The sequence below is a fragment of the Denticeps clupeoides genome, chromosome 4 (assembly GCF_900700375.1).
Source record: "Denticeps clupeoides chromosome 4, fDenClu1.1, whole genome shotgun sequence".
In the NCBI taxonomy this organism is placed as follows: domain Eukaryota; kingdom Metazoa; phylum Chordata; class Actinopteri; order Clupeiformes; family Denticipitidae; genus Denticeps; species Denticeps clupeoides.
Genome location: NC_041710.1, coordinates 16801416 through 16820493, shown reverse-complemented (window position 1 = coordinate 16820493; position 19078 = coordinate 16801416). Strand labels below are relative to the sequence as shown.

The 19078-nt window shown below is 42.0% G+C and overlaps 1 protein-coding gene across 1 annotated transcript; it reads right to left on the bottom strand.

Moving 5' to 3' along the window:
* Positions 1-5: 5 nt before the first annotated feature.
* xpr1b (xenotropic and polytropic retrovirus receptor 1b) lies at positions 6-18916 on the bottom strand. Its single transcript, XM_028977762.1, has 15 exons — positions 18510-18916; positions 14951-15002; positions 10561-10662; positions 9425-9645; positions 8535-8684; positions 6601-6684; positions 5524-5605; positions 5213-5409; positions 4851-5030; positions 4371-4533; positions 3788-3994; positions 2980-3146; positions 2646-2785; positions 2273-2494; positions 6-1983 (listed from the first exon to the last, which is right to left on the bottom strand). The coding sequence occupies exons 1-15, from the start codon at positions 18576-18578 to the stop codon at positions 1929-1931; spliced, it is 2091 nt and encodes a 696-aa protein (XP_028833595.1). The 5' UTR covers positions 18579-18916; the 3' UTR covers positions 6-1928.
* Positions 18917-19078: the final 162 nt, after the last annotated feature.

Here is a 19078-nt window from a genome sequence, read left to right as displayed (position 1 = left end):
TTGCCCATTCTGTTTGTCTGCATCAAGAGACATTTTTTTTTATTTCTTTTTCTTCTGAAATTCAAAAATGTAACAGAGATGAGAGAAGCTTGATGCTTTCCTCCTGATGTATACAGAACGTCAAAATGCATGTTGATTCCTCCTCCTGAGGACCTTTCACTGACCAGGGACTCAAAGTACAATGATCACAAATGATTGCCCATGAGATCACATGGCAACTAGGGAGAATGTCTCCTTCATTTGAGTCAAAATGTCATGGGAAATAACATGGAGGTATAATAAAATCCACACAAGCTCTTGATACAGTAGGTTGATGTTCCATAGAGGGCTGCTGGTGTTGCTGCTGCACATGGTGATTCCATGTTCCTGAATGCCCTTATCCATCAGAAATAGGGGAAGTAAGGAGGACAAAGGGTCTGCTTATGATTTCCTCCTACTTGGGATTTGGCCTCATTTTGTTGTCGACACACTGACACAAGACTACAAAAAAAAAAAGAAAGAAAGAAAAAAAAAAAAAAAAAAAAAGATTGGATTCACAACCTGACTCAAAGAACACTCCTTTAAACCCAAGCAAACACTGCGTACACCTTTACCAGCACAGTTATTCCTCCTGGGAACTCAGAAACCCCCTGGTGGCAACAGAAACAAGAACATTCACAATGTGAGAAATGAAACAAACCAACAATGGAACGACTTAGAACACAGCCATTCTGGAATGTGAAACAGGTCTGAGCTAATCTAAACAAATAAATAATAATAAAAAAGGCCTATCAGGATCTTGCCATCACATGTCATGACACTGCAGTGACATCTGGAAGCAAGGTTACCTGAAGTTACTGCCCATGAAGAGTCATTAAAGCCATTCTTATGGCTTTCATTTCGCATTAAAATGGGAGACATGCACACAGGTGCCCTGCAGAACCCTTGGAGAATGAAGAGGGTTTCAAGACTGGGTATGGCTGAACATCACCGGCAGGCAGATGATCATCCATGAAGCATGCTCCCATCCATATGACTTGCTCTAAAACAAACCTTCACACGTGTAAAACCCACTTTCACACGTGTAGAATGTTGGGAAGTGGGTAAAGTTTTCATTTGGCATCAGTAAACATAAAAGCGCAACGTATAACAATCAGGCCTGTCAAGTTAAGAGATGGGGGAGTGAAACAAAACCAACACAAATGGAAGCCACCTGAGGGTTACAACACACATACAGCACAAAGTAAAGCATTCTGGGGATCTGTCATCATCTGCACCGACTGAAAAGAAAAACAACAACTCTTGCTTACGCAACGTTCAAGGCATTTCTCATTTCACATAAATAAACAATGAAATGTACATTCAAAATAAAAATGTCATGTCAATCAAATCACAGATGATGTGGTTTAACATATCTTAGGAATTGCTACATGAATGACCCCTGCCCTAAAAAAAAAAATAAAAAAATCCAGCCCCGGGTTCATAATTCCAATGAATGCTTTTGCTCACCTATTATTGCCCAATTAACTGTGGGCGATAATTCCAAACTGTACACTTCCCAATCATTGCATTGTAACTCAAGGCAGTAAAAATGTTTAAAACAAGAGGAATGAAAAAGTGGCTTGTTCCATGTGAGCCTGTGTCAGTGTGCATATTCTGCATGTCAGCTTGAGGTGTGTCTCAGAGTGTGTGTGTGTTTGTGTGTGTGTGTGTGTGTATGTATGTATGCGTGTTGCATATGTCAGAGTACGGTCCTTTGTATGTCTTTGACAATAGTGGTATGCACTTTACTTGGTTGCTTTTAAGTATATATATTTATATATATGTATGTGTGTGTGTGTGTGTGTGTATGTATGTATGTATGAATAGACAGGCAGCTTTGTGATGACTTATTGGACAACTAAGATTTGTTTTCCTTTTTGCAGGGCATGAAGCCCAGATGGGAAGGGTCAGGTGTCATCGTCAGTGTCCTCTATCAGAACTTTAGTGTCTCGCATTTTTGACCTGAAAAAGAAAAAGAGGCAGTGTATTCAATAAGCAGTAAAAGTCTGCACAGCCTGACAGACATCCAGTGTTATTAGCAGGTTTTTCCCATTTATTCTCATAACCAAATTTTCAGCATTTGTAAAGAACCAGACTTGATTTACATAGAATGTTTCATGTAAATAGCAACACAACATGCTAAATAACTCTGAGCACTCTGAGATGAGTGTGGGCACACCCTAGCCCTCAGTGCTGCTGGAAAAGCCTGCGTTAACCTCCGTTTCACAATGTTTGGAAGCCAATAACATACTGGGAGGCGAGGCGAGGTCGTCTGAGGGACATGCTGTAGCTCCTCTTCCAGCTCTTCTTGCCCAGTCGGTTCCTCACACCATCTTCTTGGTCCATCATCTGCTCCAACAGCGTCTGGTCATCTGCATTCAGTGGCGCCACTGAAATGTCCCGGACTGCACGGAACTCGCCACAGTTGTTCAGATGTTCATTTTCCAGACGGAAGAAGTTCCACACAAAACGCCTGCCAGTAAGAAATCAGAACATCACACAGAGAAGCACCAGAGGTGGATCTGCATATAATTTGCCATCAGCCTGACTGACACTGTCCTATCAACACTTAGTGAGCTGTGTGTTACAAATAAAATGAATAAAATGTGGTTGACAGTAATCACCTGAAGACCTCCAGTGGGGCAAGGATGGTTGCCAGGATGTCTGAGGTGGTGGACATGTTGGTCATGGTACTCAATGAGATAGGGATGGTCCAGGCAAAGCGAAGGATAACATCTTCTATTATGGCACAATAGTAGTATGCCTATTCAATAAGAGAAACGCAGCTGAAGAGAGGTCTAAAGAACACATGCTTAACAATGAAAACAATTCAACAATCAAGGAAATCTGGGCAAATCAGAAATTAACAACAGCAGTATAAATTGTTTAAGTTAACTAATAGTTAAATAATTCACTATTATTCTCTACTTTCAGCATCAATCAGGCATGCTAACTCACTTTCTGAGGATAAACAATCTCCTCCCTGAGGAAGGTATTCTCGCCAGCACTGCGATCAAACAAGCCCCAGTCCATCTTCAGGTCCCAGATCAGGGTGTAGCAGGAGCTGACCACGGAACATGCAATCATCAGGTAGAAGAAGACGGTGGTGTCCAAATCTGACTTGTCTGGGGGGGTAGAAAAAAAACAAAACAAAAACAGTTCAATGGTCAAGCTGTAGTTTTACAAGAGAAAGAGAACACACTTGATCCCTTACATCACAAACATAAAAATGTGTCCTATGGTTTTAACAATCACCCTTGGTGAGCAGTGGGCAGACATGACCGGTGAACAGTGTGTGGAGACAGTGCTGTACTCAGTAGCACATCAGAAGGATCGGGAACCTTCTGACTACAGGGGCGCTTCCTTAACTGCTAGGCCACCATCTACATTTCACATTTTACAGCCTTTATCAGACCCCCTTATCCAGAATGACTTACAATAAGTAGTTACAGGGACAGGGACCAGAGACAGGGACATGATGGTAGTAAGTGGGGTTTGAACCTGTGAATTTGTGGTCTTCTGGTTCATAGGCAGGTGTGTTACCCACTAGGCCACTACCACCCCACATCATAGTAAAAACCATGAGTGATGCGTGGCAATGACAGACGACTGACATTTATTGTGATCAATAATGATGAAATGAATAAATGTATAAACAAAAAACATATTATGGGGGTTTCCATGACAGCAAAATCCTGAAAAGATTGTGGAGCAAGTTAAATATCATATTGCACTACTAGTAAAAATAAAAATAATATTCAAATACCCTTGTGTGTTTTGTAGAGAGCAGTAAAGGTGACCACAAAGAAGGTGGTGGAGTATTTGCCGGCGTTGACTAGGTGAGGAAAGGCGCGCTTAGTATCCCGGTAACGGCGCAGGCACTGCACAAAACGGAACCAGGCAGGCAGGCACTGGATCACGGCCCGCACCCCATAAGAGTATGAGTTGCATGTGCCCTTTTCTGGCAGAAGATCTGGAGATATATGAGACAATAAACATAGTCAAACAACTATAGAATTTCCAAAAACCTCAACACAAGTAGTAGAAACAACAGATGAAAGACTTTACTTTACTTTATTTAGCAGACGCTTTTATCCAAAGCGACTTACAAGAGGAAGACACCAGCAATTCTCGTTCGATTTCTATAGAATATAGAGTTTAAAAACTAAGAGCCCTGATAAGGCTCAAACTTGTCTGTGAAGAGCATGCTCAGAGATTGTTAGGTGCTAGACGAAGAAAAATTATAATGTATTTATACATTTTTGTATAAATGATACAAAATACTTACACATAATACTTACACCGAAAAACATTTTTATTTTATTTTTTTAAATATAAATGAGCCTTGCCTTCTGTGAATGCATCATATGGATTTGACCAGGTGATGTTAATACTGTAGTAACAGATCAGGTACTCCAGATCCATCAGAACAACTCCTAAAGAATTTAGCTGGTCAGCCAGCCAGAAATCTGCGAACTCTACCCGGTGAAATGGGGCAGTCACCACGCGGAACTGTCATTTATTGAGGGAAAAAAAAAAAAAAAAAAAAGATAAAAGTGGGTCAGACATTCACTGAATCAGTCCATAATCCATAAAACACCTTCACAAAACATTACAGATGTATACACTGGTTTTCAGTAACAATTAACTGAGATAACATTGAACACTTAAATCTGTGTAAAACAATAGGGGTGATCCAGAGCTGTACGATGTCTGGTTTATAAAAGATTCATTTTAATTTTAGATGCATATTGTACATATTGTAGTGTCTGTGATTGTATATGTGATTGGAGTCTTCCCCACAACTCCAATACTGTTCAAAGACTTACCAAAAGCTTAAGTAGCCAGAATCTGGACTTATAGTAGAAGGTCTTGAAGGGGTTGATGAGGAACATGAAGAAGAAGCCATAGAGCAAAAGAGGATTGGCCAGCATAGGCACCTTGATGAAGCTGGAGAAAAGGCAGGACAGGATACTGACGCACCAGAGGACCCCCAGAAACCCTGCAATCTGCGACATAGAGACAGAGACATGACTGTGAATGCTGTCATAATAATAAAAATAGTAACAGTGAATAGCAGTATAATGCCACTGTATTTGCCTGCCCGTTGGACAATACAGTCAGCAGATTCATGAACTCTTGTCTTATTCAAATCTTGCCTACAGATAAAGGGTGTATGTGCTCAGCTGACCTCAAAAAGATGCTGGTGTGAGAGGTTGTTGCGGGGGTTAAGCTCGAAGATCAGCACATGATTGACTCCCGCCTGTCTCCAACCATAGGTGTTGATGCCCAACAGGAAGAGGAACTCAATGAGCAGGAAACCTCCACGGTAGATTCGCACCAGAGGCCACACATTGTAACGCTTATTCGGCAATAACATCACGATTCCTGGCACAAGACAAGTCAGTCTTGTTAGTCAGACTCCGAGAAATCTTGATAAACAATGGTACAATAAATCCATGAGGCTAATATACTGAGATGAGATTAATATGTTGAGTGTACCTGTGATGATGACTGTCACCAAGAGGACGATGAAGACTCCACAGTACAGCCCAACCCTGAAAGTAGTCCATGCTGGAGCCGGCTGAGGAACCACACAAAAATCACGTATGAATTTGAATAAACACGTTTCATCAACAGTAGTGGTACTGACCTAAAAAAATTATTCAAGCAAAAGTCATTCACCACTTGGGTCCAAGTGCTGATTAACAACATCTAAGACTAAAAGTTGCACTACAGGGTGCAATCAGGTGTTCAGTGGAAAAAAATCTCCATAAACTCCCTGTGAATTGAGCAGCAGACACATATTAGGTGCATGTCATATTCTAACCCAATCAGAGATCGTGAAGGGTGGGACCCGCCTCTTATTGGCTGTGGCACAGACATTCCTACACATTTGAAAGTGAGCGTGCTGCAGTCAAACAGCGTGATCGGAGTAGCCTGGATTTTTCAGATAGACAGAGTGAATGTAGCCACAGATTAGATCTTTAACCAGGCCTAATAAATGAGACCTTAGCCTAAAAAGATTGTTTTAAAAGCACAAACCCAATATTATTGTGGTGGTGGATGCCGGCCAACATGACTGTATGTACATTCATTGCGTGCGTTACAAGCCTTTTCTAAAAACATTATTGCGCTAATCAGAATGCTGAAAAAGCACAATGCATCCATAAAACATTACATGCAGTGATAAATGGGACACTTGGCCAGTACCTCTCCCCGCTGCCTTTCAGCAACAGGCAGCAGCAAATAAATCAGGTTGAGATGATAATCAAGTTCAAACCCTTAAAACACTTTAACTTCTAATTTAAATTTTTACTTTTTAATTAATCTTGTTTTATTTCTTTTTAATTTATCTTAATTTAGCTCAGTGAAGCACTTTAACCACAAAACACATTTTCAGTAAGTTACCTTTCTTGTGTAATTGTGCTTCAAATGAAGAAATTTATGTTCACCAGATGGGTATTTAATCATCTACAATTCAAATTTTGGGGAAATATGGGGGAAATATGGGAAAAAAACAAAACAAAACAAAAAAAAAAACGCACTACAGCGGTGTCAGTTTGGGTTGCAGCTGACCTGTGCAGCACCTAGAGGAGGAACTCTCAGCCTCTTCATGGCCCTCTGCCTGTCACCTTCCTCCAATTCGGAAGTGACAACCGTCTGTGAGAGAGAAAAGAAAATATATTGGAGATGGACCATTTATGCAAACTCATGTTCAGCACAATTTTGTAAACATTTCGAGATGCACATCACACAATCTGTTGAATAAACAAAGAAAAACAACCTCTAATCTAATATAAACTTTACATTTTAGCCTAGGGGTGTGAAGAAAAAAAAGGTTTGCCTCCTTTGTTCCTATGTTAATCACATGTTTCATGTGATTAATAATGTTTCAGATCAGCAAATAACATTAAATATAAACACATCACTCTTGGTGAGCAGTGGGCGGCCATGACAGGCACCCGGGGAGCAGTGTGTGGAGACGGTGCTTTGCTCAGTGGCACCTTGGCGGCTCAGGATTCGAACCGGCAACCTTCCGATTACGGGGCCGCTTCCTTAAGCGCCAGGCCTCCACTGACCCTAACTGTTAGGGCCACCATTAGAAACTACAGCAATGAGGCATTTGGAATAACTTGCAATGGGTCTTGACATGAATTTTGGCCCACTCAACTCATCATGGAGAATTGTTGTAATTCAGTCACATTGGAGGGTTTTTGAGCATGAACTGTATTTTTAAGATCATGCAGCAGCATCTCAATAGGATTCAGGTCAGGACTTTGACAAGGCCACTCCAAGTTGTCCATTCTGTTTTTCTTCAGTCAATCAGAGATGGATTTGCTGGTGAGTTTTAGACTGTCCTGCTGTAGTTCATTTCAGATTGAGGTCACAAAAAGATGGCCGGACATTCTCCTTCAGGATTTTTTTTTGTAGACAGCAGACCATTGAGGTTCCATTCATCACAGCAAGTCTTCCAGGTCCTGAAGCAAAACAGCCTTAGACCATCATACTACCACCACCATATTTCACGATTGGTATGATGTTCTTTTGGTATGCAATGTTACTTTTATTCCAGATAGAAAAAAAATTGTGATACACAGCAGTACAGCACAAGGTGCACACAGTGAAATGTGTCCTCTGCATTTTACCCATCACTCTTAGTGAGCAGTGGGCAGCCATGAAAGGCGCCCGGGAAGCAGTGTGTTGGAACGGTGCTTTGCTCAGTAAGTGGCAAACTTCTGATTACGGGGCCACTTCCTTAACTGCTAGGCAACCCCTACCCCTTCCAAAAAGTTAAACTTTTATCTTGTCTGTCCACAGAGCATTTTCATAAAAGTCTTGAGGACCACCAAGATGTTTCCTGTCAAAATTGAGACTAGCCTTAAATGTTCTTTTTTAAGCATTGGTTTTCATCTTGGCCCAAAAATGGACCATTTTTGCCCAGTCTCTTTCTTATGGTGGAGTCATGAACACTGAGCTTAAGTGAAGCCTCAAGTTCTTTGGATGTTGTTGTGGTGTCTTTTATGACATCTCTGATGATTTGTTGCTGCACTCTTGGGGTAATTTTGGTCGGCTGGCCACTCTTGGAAAGGTTCACCACTGTTCCGTGTTTTCATTTGGGGATGATTGCTCGCACTGTGGTTCATTGGAGTCCCAAAACTTTTGAAATGGCTTATCTTTTTCCAGACTGACAGATATCTCATTTGCTCCAGAATATCTTTGTATCTCTGCAGGATGTCTGGATTTTAAGTTATTTTTGTGTACTTCACTTTAATCAGGCAGGTCTTGTTTTAGTGATTTCTTGACTGAGAATAGGTTTTGCAGTAATCAGGCCTGGGTCTGTCTAGAGACATTGAACTCTTCTGTGTTTAACCACAACAAGGGGAGGGTTAGTTCTGTGACCAACATAAAAAAAAAAACAAAAAACAAAACTGAACTGTATACTGAAAAAAGAAACGCTCATAATCAAACACACATACCCCCCACACACACCCACTAAGGTCTACAAATACCTCAGTTTCAGAGATCAGCTGTGTGATCTTCTTGCAGGTGTAGAATGGCGCCACCTCCACATGAGCCACCCGCCAGTCGGCCCCCCGTACAGTCTCAAAGATCTTATCATGCTTCTTCAGAATCTTCCGGAAGCCAGTAAAGTTGAGATTCTGTGGAGGGAGTAAAAGTACTTGAAGGTCAAGGCCAGCCCACGCTAGAAAAAGAGGCCTTTTGAGAATGCGTAGGTGACTGGTATAATAAAATCTGAGCCCAATGCCGATTTCTTGTCAGCAGCACTACTTTCATACAAATTAAAGCTGCCACGATTAGTCAGGATTACGTCAACTAGCAAAAGACTTATTTTTATGTCTCCCCTTATGTCAAATTTGAATTTCCCAGCCCTCCCCTAAAAAAGTTACTTCACGGATTGCATTGCAGTTGCTCGGTGATTGGATGTAAAAATGAGCACAATTTTTTTTTTTTTATTCTTGTATTGTTTAGTTCTTTTTGTTCAATTTGTATTTTGTTGTTGTCAAATTTCCTACCATTTGCACTGGAGCAGGTGTCACCAACCCTGGTCCTGGAGAGCACCATGTTCCACCACACCTCAATCAACTCAAGAACTGGATGATAATGAGTACAGAGGTTGAATCAGGTGTGCTAAATGAAGGTAAACACAAAAATGTGCAGGACATGTCCCTCCAGGACCAGGGTTGGTGACCCCTGCTCTAGAGAACGTGATGGACTTACAATAAACAAACACTCTTGAATCTTGTATCAAAAACACTGTTTGTATTACTGAAGGTACTACTAGTGCATTAATACATTTTTAGCTCCATGAAATCATCCACAGAATTTTGGATTTCAATCTGATCCTAGCAAGACAAGTCCTATATTGTTTTAGGCAGACCTGATAGTTCTGCAGCAGAATGAGGCTGAGGTAAAACTCGCTGAAGGCCAGCTTCAGGTCCTTGATGTTTCTGTGTTTGCTACGCTCCTGGTGTGAGAGGTGAAAGATGGCCCGCCGCCGGCGAAGACCCGACGCACTGTTGCTCTCCCGTTGTGCATCCACAGAAGACTGGAGCTCATTCTGAAGAGTGGCAAAGCGTCGCTGTGCCTCTGCTAGCTTTTCTGGAAGAGAAACAAGGCAGGAAACAAAGTAGGTGTAGTGATAGAGTGAAGAGAAGACTTGGAGCTATGAATGGAAAAAAAAATTACATAATATTCAGGCATATACATCTAGTATATGGTTCAAAACAAATGGTTCATTAATTGTTTTATGAAACAAATAAAATCAAGAGGTTTACAGGGTAACACATTCACAGAATTTCCCTAACTTTTTAACTATTCTACGGCACCGAAATGTTCTCTGAAATTTGTTAAAACCCAAAGTAAAATTTACCAAAATATTGTTAAAGAAATGTATTACAACCCCAAAAAGCTTAACTTAAACTGGGAGGAAACAATAAATAAAAAACCCCAAACATAAACAGGCAGGAGTGTTCATTAACACTAGAGCTGAGTAATTATATGATCTGGATCAATGATTGCGATAAATTTAATCTCGGTGATCATCTTTTGGCATTTTTTGGCCAGCCAACCTGACTGTAGCAGCATGCTCCTCAAGCGCTAGACTAAGAGGGAAAGGAAATGAGCGGGTTGGTTGGAAATAGTTGAATGAGTGTTACATGGGGGTTAAATGCTGTTTAGTGTAGGTGGGCGGTTAGGCACCGTCTTTGTTGTGTGGTGCCGCAGAATAAGAGAAGCCACATTCTCAGTATACAGTAAGCAAAAACTTAATGTGTTATAATGTCAGCTCCACCCTGCAATGGGAACGATACATCGCTATACATTAATGAGTCAACGATTTCTATTACTTTTCCATAACTTTATGTTTATTTCGTATTCCATGACTTTTCCAGGTTTTTAATGACCATAAGAACCCTGGGTATAGAAGAAAAACAACAACAACAACACAAACCTAGTGGTTGTGTTCATTTAATGAATTGGACCATCTTCAGGTCAGCTGATACACCTCCAGTTTACCTGAGTAAAATGTGTTTATTTTGGCCAGCTCCTTCTCACAGGTCTGGAAGAATTTCTCCTCAAACTTGGCATAGTACCTCTTCACCGTGTCTTCGTCAGTGACTGGGTGGGCAAAACAGAAAGGGATTTACTTAGTTTACACACACACACATATAAGACATTTGCCAGTTGGGCACAGATGGTGACAATGCTGCTTTCTGTAGATGTGGGCTCAGTGTGCGCTGGTGCGTCAGCACCACAGTCTGAGAGCAATATCCAATTTCACAGCAATTACTGGCCAACATCACACAGTCAAAAACACAGGAGAATCATGGGAAATCACACACACACACACACACACACACTCCAGTCATGATGACAGGTCATACAGGAGGTGGGTGGAATCCTGATGCTCTGCCCACCAAGCAGACAGACACAGCTCTTGGGTGACAGGAGTGGGCTTGTAGCAGGAGACACTGAGTCATTGTCTGAGTGACTGTGACGAAGAGCCATGAAGTGTCGAACTGTAGTCTGGAAGAGTTCATCTCCACAGGGACACAACAGGGACTGTTGACGACAATGACTGCCTCACTGTCTTAATAAAGTCCTGTGTGCTCACTAAAGCTAAAAGATAGCAGGTCATGTTTCCCAAGCTAGGGAAGCCAGTGGGTTTTTCTGTAAGGTGACAATTTACAATGACACATAATGACTGAGTTTAAGCATTCATTAAATTTTAAGAGTCTTAAAGCAAAACCACGAAATGGTTCTCACACGTATATCATTAAGCTAACATCTCCGACTGGCTTTTTAACCACTTGTGGGACGCATGTATATACAAGGCTAAAATGCAGAATTCGGTTTTAACAGAAGCACACAGATCAAGTACAATGAAAGGTGATGCTGGAAAGGGGACGGGGACATGTGGAATTTTAATCTGCAGGGACCAGAAATAACACTGCTCGAAAGAATGCTCGTGTTTTTAATCCTTGATGGAATGACACACTCCACGTTCCCAGACTAAGCTCAAATCTCCTGGTGTGTTTGAGGCTGTCCACTAAATTGATTCAGACAACAAAAGCAACCTCAGATCAGTACAGCAATCCATAAGATACGCATCACACAAGGCCATGTGTGTCATAAGAGCAAAATGGCATTTGGTGGCATAGAGCACAGCAAAATATACATACAATTTCAATTGCTCTTAGGGTGGTAGTAGCCTACTGGGTAACACACTCGCCTATGAACCGGAAGACCCAGGTTCAAATCCCACTTACTATCATTGTGTCCCTGAGCAAGGCACTTAACCCTAAGTTGTCTGATAAATGCTGTAAAAAATAAAAATTCATGGCACAACTTAAATGGGAGTCTTAAGAATCTAAATGACTTAAATGTAGGTCAAATGTGTAGGTATATTTAAATATGGTTAAACTAACCTTCAACCAACCATCCTCTGAATGTGATGCATACTGATCACATACTGAGCATGAGGGGGAAAAAACAAACAAAAAAAAAAAAACCTACAGCTCATTGGAGCTCCTGATCATTCCATGCAAAGCCTGGAACATTCTTCTTCTTCTTGCGTGTAGGCAACCAAGGCTACAAAAAATGGATTTCATTACTGATGGCATCTGTGTCATGGTCCCGTCACTTAGCACTTTGTAATATGGGGACAACCAGGGCTCACCTCACTCAACACACCATGCAGCCTCTGGTACATGCTATCGTAGTCTATTGCCTAATCAACAATGCTCTCCTCACAGATCTCCCAGCCTGGACTTAAAAACTTTACTTATGATCAGAACGTGCCGTTTGTGTTTCAGATCAATCAACAATGGTGAACTACTGTTGACAGACCACCACTGACTCTCCATGGCAGACTAATTCAAATTTATAGTCCTGTTAATAGTGACTCTGCACTTGGTCATCAAAATAATTTAATGTATGTCAAACTAGAGCAAAGATGAGTAAACGGTCAGTGGACGTTTGGTGAATATGTTTGCGTTTGTGGGGGGGACGGGACGGGACACACACTTCATGCTGCATGTGCAGCCCACAGGCAAAAAGAGAGCGAGAGCAAGTAAGAGGTCACAACATGATCGATGAGACATGCTTCTGCCTCACAGTGTTCTGTTCACTGGTGCAGCTCCAGTTCAAACGACTCTCACCGCACTGGCTGTGTTCGAGTCTGGCTTGATTGAAGTGTGTCTGGGTTCATACCTTTCTCTAATGTTTACAGAAAAATGACCTCTTTCTGCCAACCTTTTCATAGTGTTTAGTTCTGCTTCATCAAGCTACTTAAAGTTTTTCCAATCAAGAAAAGATTCCATGTGATCCCTCACATTCAAGATTATGTGGACTGGATGGAGATCTACTTATGTCAAAGGCAGACTCTGATATATATTAGTATGACTGAAAGGGACACAGCACTGAATGACAGTAAATGCCACAGCATTAAAGAATGGGCTACAAGATGCACACGGACGTTTGCCAAAGTGTCCATTTGGCTGGCTGGTGATGCACCCTTGTTCGTCCCTGCTGGCTGTGTGCTTGACATAAAACCATTAAAGGACGGACCGAGAATGACCTCACTCTGGGACGTTAGGTAATGGCCATAATTGTTATGCCACTGTCTTAAAATAAGAGACCCAAGACTTCACGTCAGTGGGAGCAGCACCATCATCATCACCTTCTAAAACACACTTAATATGACCAAAAATACAGGGGTGTTATTACCCTGTGCCTGGTGGTGACCAAGTCAAAATAATAACCACCATTTGGAAAATCGTACTTTCTGTTGCACCTCTCAAAGATGCACAAATATATACACACACTGTCTGCAAATTATAGCAATTTACAGTCAATTATCATGGACTTTTCTGCTGTATGACTGCAATGGTGTTAAGGGGTTCAGGTTTAAAAAATGGAATCCAAAACCAGCTGATCTACCACCAAATAAGTATCACAGGAAAACACTGAAATAACTTCAGTCTTTCTGTGATTTGTTCACTCAGTTGTTAAAGTACTTGGAAGTACTTTCTCGTATGGTTCATGATGATTTGGACATAGCAACTTGCCCTATAAAATATAAAGATCTACATTTAATGTTAAAACCTCTTCTGCTACTGAAGTCATGACTTTTAAAAGTGCATGTCTGTATCAGGTTGGGTGAACTGACATGTCAATAAATCAGTGTGGTAAAATTTCAGCATAACTAAAAAGTACTGAATTCACTCACTGCTGAAGATCCGACATTTTTTAAATATAAAAGCCAACCAAATAAAGGATTTAGCAAGGTGCCAAAAAGCATGACAACATCCAAGGGCAGACCTATATGCATCACAACACAGTGATGATAGTGGGTGTGTCTTTGTGCAGATCATATTGCCCCACACAGCAATTTTACATCGGCCAGGTGAGCGAGACGGTCAAAACAGGGCCATTCTACATCAGCATAAAGGGAATGGTGGAACATAAAAACATTTGTGTTAAGGGAAAAAAATCATTAAAAAAAAAATAATAAAAAAAAAAAATAAAAAAAAAAAATATATATATATAAAAAAAAATAAAATAAAATAAAGCAGATGTGAGACTGACTAATCTGGTGAGATAATAGCCACAATATATCTGTCTCCTGTCTGTGCAGCGCCACTCCATGCTGAGGCTCTGTAACTCTGTAAACCTCCCGCCGACTTTGCCCTCTTGACTGATTTCGGGAGCACATTTGAACGTGATAGGCTATCAGTCCTGACAGGAGCTTGGAGTATTTACTGAAAGAAAAAAAAAAAAAAAACTCAAGAGGACCAGATGAAAAATAGAAGAACTTAGAAGAAGCGTGGTTCATTATACCCTTACCTTTACATTACTGAAAGGAATTCAGACAATGACTGTCCAAGTCTGCGCCATCCCAGCCAAACCCTGACCAGTGTAGGAAATAGATAGAACAAGTCCCCATCTTTTGGCAGACTATGCACGAAACACATGCCACATGGTCACATGGGAAGGTTCCCCTTCAGAAAGGCTCATATTCTCTTTTTTGGTAACGGCTATAGAAGTGCAACGAATAAATCTCAAAAAGTGACATCAAGAGCAGACCCCCCCCACCCTATGTGTTACATAAGGCACAAACCACAGAACTTGGCTCAGTTCAGCTGCATGTGGCTTATTTGAAAGGAACTCATAAACAAAGCGGTGAAACTTGAAACATGTCATTCTTCACACTGTAAACACGGGGTCTATGATCAGTCAGGCCTGAGAGTACACTGATGTGTCTTCAGACCACTCTCGCAGCAAGATGCATCGAGAGTGCGTGTGGGTGAAGGTATTTGCTGCTGCGATCTTTGACAGTAATTTCACTTTGCAAGGGGGAAAAAAAAAAAATTCTGAAGCTCGGATTTGCTTGTACAAAGTTTACCTTCAATGGAGGGAGCTTGATCTTGTGCAGAGTACAGCATCTCTTTAAAAGCCTGCAGAGAAAAAGAACAAAGTAAACACAAGCCACATTGAACTGTCCAGACAATCTACTGTCATATTACACATCATCAGTCACAAGAAAATACACAGGCCAGCACTGGACAAGACAGGAAACTTCGCTAAGGAAAAAAAAAAGGGGAAACTGGGGAGACGTTGGTGTGACAGAAGACAGCGCGTGTTACTGAGCAGAAAAGGGGAAGCACTCTGAGCACAAAAACACATCCGCCATTTACTATTTCTTAACGGGAAATAACACACACAAAAAAAAAACTTTATAATAATAATAGAAGCCTATTTGGAAAATTAAACTGTGACGCATGCCTGGATGGACAGACAATACTGACTACATGTGAGTAGTAAGAACCGATAACCCTGATTGGACGAGGGCCTGTATCAGTCTCAAAAACCCAGGAGCTTTCATTGCATTTCACAATTTGGGCTTTTTTTTCCCGCCTCTTTTTAAGTGGCCTGTAAGAGGTGAAAGGTCACGTGTACAAACGGGGGCGGGGTGTTATGGGGCCAGCTAGCAGACGCCAATACCTCCTGATCCATCGACTGCAGCATCTGCATCAGTCCACATCTGTCAATAAACTAACAGTGGGAGATACTGTATGCTAACAGCAGGGAGAAGACAATCAAAAATGGTCATGCTCCTTTCACAATTCTACATACCTGGATAAACAGTTCCTCAAGAGTCAAACACGGTAAAACCTCTACAAACAGTTTCATGCCCGATCCCTCACAATTGGGTGGTCCGGTCAGTAGCCATACCAAGCCTAGTCAAACCCGGCCAAATATGTCTGGTTTTCTGTGCACACTTCTGCCATTTCCAAGAAAAACAAGTAAAAGGACACTAGATCTAACTGGGGGTTCACCTTAAATTATCCCAGCTAACTGAGGAATCCTGCTGCTCTAAAACAAAAGGGATTATCAAAATATATTATCATGATTAGGGATTGGTACCTGATTCAGGAGTAAAATCCACAGCATTAACTAAGGCCGAGCTGATCAAATAACAGTGATAGAAGAATTAAGTTAAAGAAAAAGACTTCAATAGAATATAGATATATATTTTTTTAATTAAATCAAAAGGTTGACTGATGAATCAAACAAGACATAAAGATAAAGACACAATCTAAGAAAAACCCAAACGATGCCTATATCCACACATCCCTGACTGTGGCCTGAACCCATGCGGGAGAAATATACGTGTTTTTGTGCTCCTTCACACACATGCCAGTGTTCACGGCTGTGTTTGTATGAGCAGAAGTGAGCCCCACTGTGAAGGATTTTGCTTTCAGCGCTGGGTTAGACTGACAGCCCTGTGAAGAAGCAGCAGGCCCACAGGGAGAAAAACAAGACAGAGGCACTGAACCTGATCTCTCTCTCTCTCTCTCTCTCTCTCACACACACACACACACACAGGTCAGCACTTCTGGTTCACAGGAATGAGACTTCTTTCCACCCCACCACTTCCACAGTCTCTCTGTGTTTATGTGGCTTTTAAATCCCAGTGTTTTGATCAGAGTATCTTATTAAGCTAGTGTGTGGCAAACTATAAAAACAAATGTCTCAAACAAGTCGACATTCTTATGATAAAGAGAAAAAAAAGAACTGTAATAAACCAGAATGTTTGTTTTAATAATAAATATGGAACACACTTTTTTATGGAATATAATTTAAGCCTGGTTAATGTTGAAAATGAGTCTGGCCTTTCACACATGTGGAATCGTCTCACCTGGAGGGGTCATATGGCCATTCTTCAGTGGTCAACATAAAGAGAAGATGAGAGAGACATAAAGAGACTCCCTGACCAGGGGTGACCTTTGCTTTATCATCAGCAGTATGCCTGTGGACTGTTTATTTTATCTTCCACTGTATTCAATATCACAAACAGAAAAAAGCTATTTGGCCAGACATATAAATAACATAAAGCCACATTATACTGACTCTATATTCTTGATCTAAATGGAAATGTGCAGTTGGGGGAAAGTGCCTGGTGCACACCCACAGGCTGGCCATTGTTTCAGATCATCTGACATTTGTACAAATGTGATGTTCTCGGGCGCTAGTAATATGCATAATTTCAGTTTCCCATGAAAACGGCCACCATCAGCTTTTGTCTGCCAACCAAGGTTCTTCTGTCATCTACATACCAAGATACAGATAATACTTTATCACACCTACGCATTCTTGTCATTACCAGAAATTCTCATTTTATTTTCGAAATCCTAGTGCTGTACCTACTGTGTGATTCAGACACGCACTCACACAACAGCACCGGTGATGGGACCAGCTCTCTTTCTCAAAGCAATCAATGCAATTAGCAATTAGTCTGTAAATACACAAATAATGTCATTATGTGCTGGTGGTTTAATTGAAGGAGAAAGCCGCAGAAAGGTAAACCCTGTCGTCCCCACCCAGAAACAACATTGCAGGCAGACATGTTCCAGTGTAATCATGTGAAATGATTCAATTACACCACAACGCAGTATTCCCTCAAGGCCTGGGCAAGCATTAGGCACGCCGCACACACGTCTCCAGAAATTGTCTCCAGTCTGCAGGACCCAGCGGCCGGTGCCACGTAGGAGACGACTGAAGGAACTGTCTGTAAGAACAGATGTAACTACGCATGTACATATTTTATCAGTGTAATGGTACATAAAAGAGTCGAACCGTTACAGTAGACCAGCGGGTCACACTTAACATAATTAATTCCAAGACTTCGAGGCAGACCTGGTTACTGAAGCTGGATGTAAAGTGGAACAGAAAACCGCCCCAGAACGAATTAAATCCAGTGACCAGACTGGACAATTAAAATAAATGCATGGGGGATGTAAGACAGTTGTTCAATACGGAGTGAAAGGACGTTTCTTATATATTACATAATTATTCTTAGTAGCCTAGTGGGTAACACACTCGCCTGTGAACCAGAAGACCCAGGTTCAAATCCCAGTTACAACCATTGTGTCCCTGAGCAAGACACTTAACCCTAAGTTGTTCCAGGGGGGGGGGACTGTCCCTGTAACTACTGATTGTAAGTCGCTCTGGATAAGGCCGTCTGATAAACGCTGTAAATGAAAATGCAGTGAAATGCTGCCACTGGCGCTAAAACCGATCGACCAAACACATCTGTCAGAAAGGGTTACGTCGTGCATTATGACGAAGAACCTTCAGAAACCAGATACGGTCAACCTGCTCTGCAGTCAACGACGGCAACATTTAGACAGTAAACTCATCCCAAATACTTTTCTGAATAATAACAAATAACGAAATGGTGGGGTGCAGCTAGCGTTAGCCAGCTTGCTAACTCTAGCTGGCTCAGGGCAAGGAGGCGCCAGCACAAAATACGACGCTGACGTAAAGACGATTTTAATGGAATTTACGTGAGGAGCGTGAAGAATACGCACTGTATTTCGCGAGCAGCGGGCGTCAGCACGCTTTGAACCCCGAGCCGAATGCCGTGAGCCCCCCCCGCGACAACAGCTAGCGCTCCTCACCTCATACTGGATGTATTGTTTCCTCCATTCAGGAGTGATGTGCGCGGAGAGATGCTCCGTGAACTTCATGCTTCGCTCTCGTCGCCGTTCGCAGTGTTAGCCGACGGTCGTCCGAATTTCGCGCATCAACAGGGACGGGCATGAAAGGCGCTGGCTGCGCATCGGCGTCCGGGCGGCGGCTCTTCTTCCAGTAGCGCCGGTCCCTGTTCCACATAGTACACGGGGGACAGGTGACACTCACGCCCGCACCCTGCGCTCCCGGGCCCCTCCCGGCGAACAGAGCTGCCGTGCCGCTGTCGGCGCTGGGGGACAAACACACCACCGAGCGCAGGGCAGCGTTATCGTGACAACAGAGCGCCGAGGTCCCGCGCCGCCATCATTGTCCGCGAATGACGTCATGTCGTCGTCAGCCAGCGTTCTGGGTAAAAGGTGGCAGATGAGATGGGCGCTGCGTATCTGCGCCTACCGATTGCGGCTTTTTTTTTTTGCCTATTGCACCAAATCAGAATAGCCAGCTGAAGTCATTTTAATCTTTAATCGCTGTTATGTACGTAGATGTATCATGCACA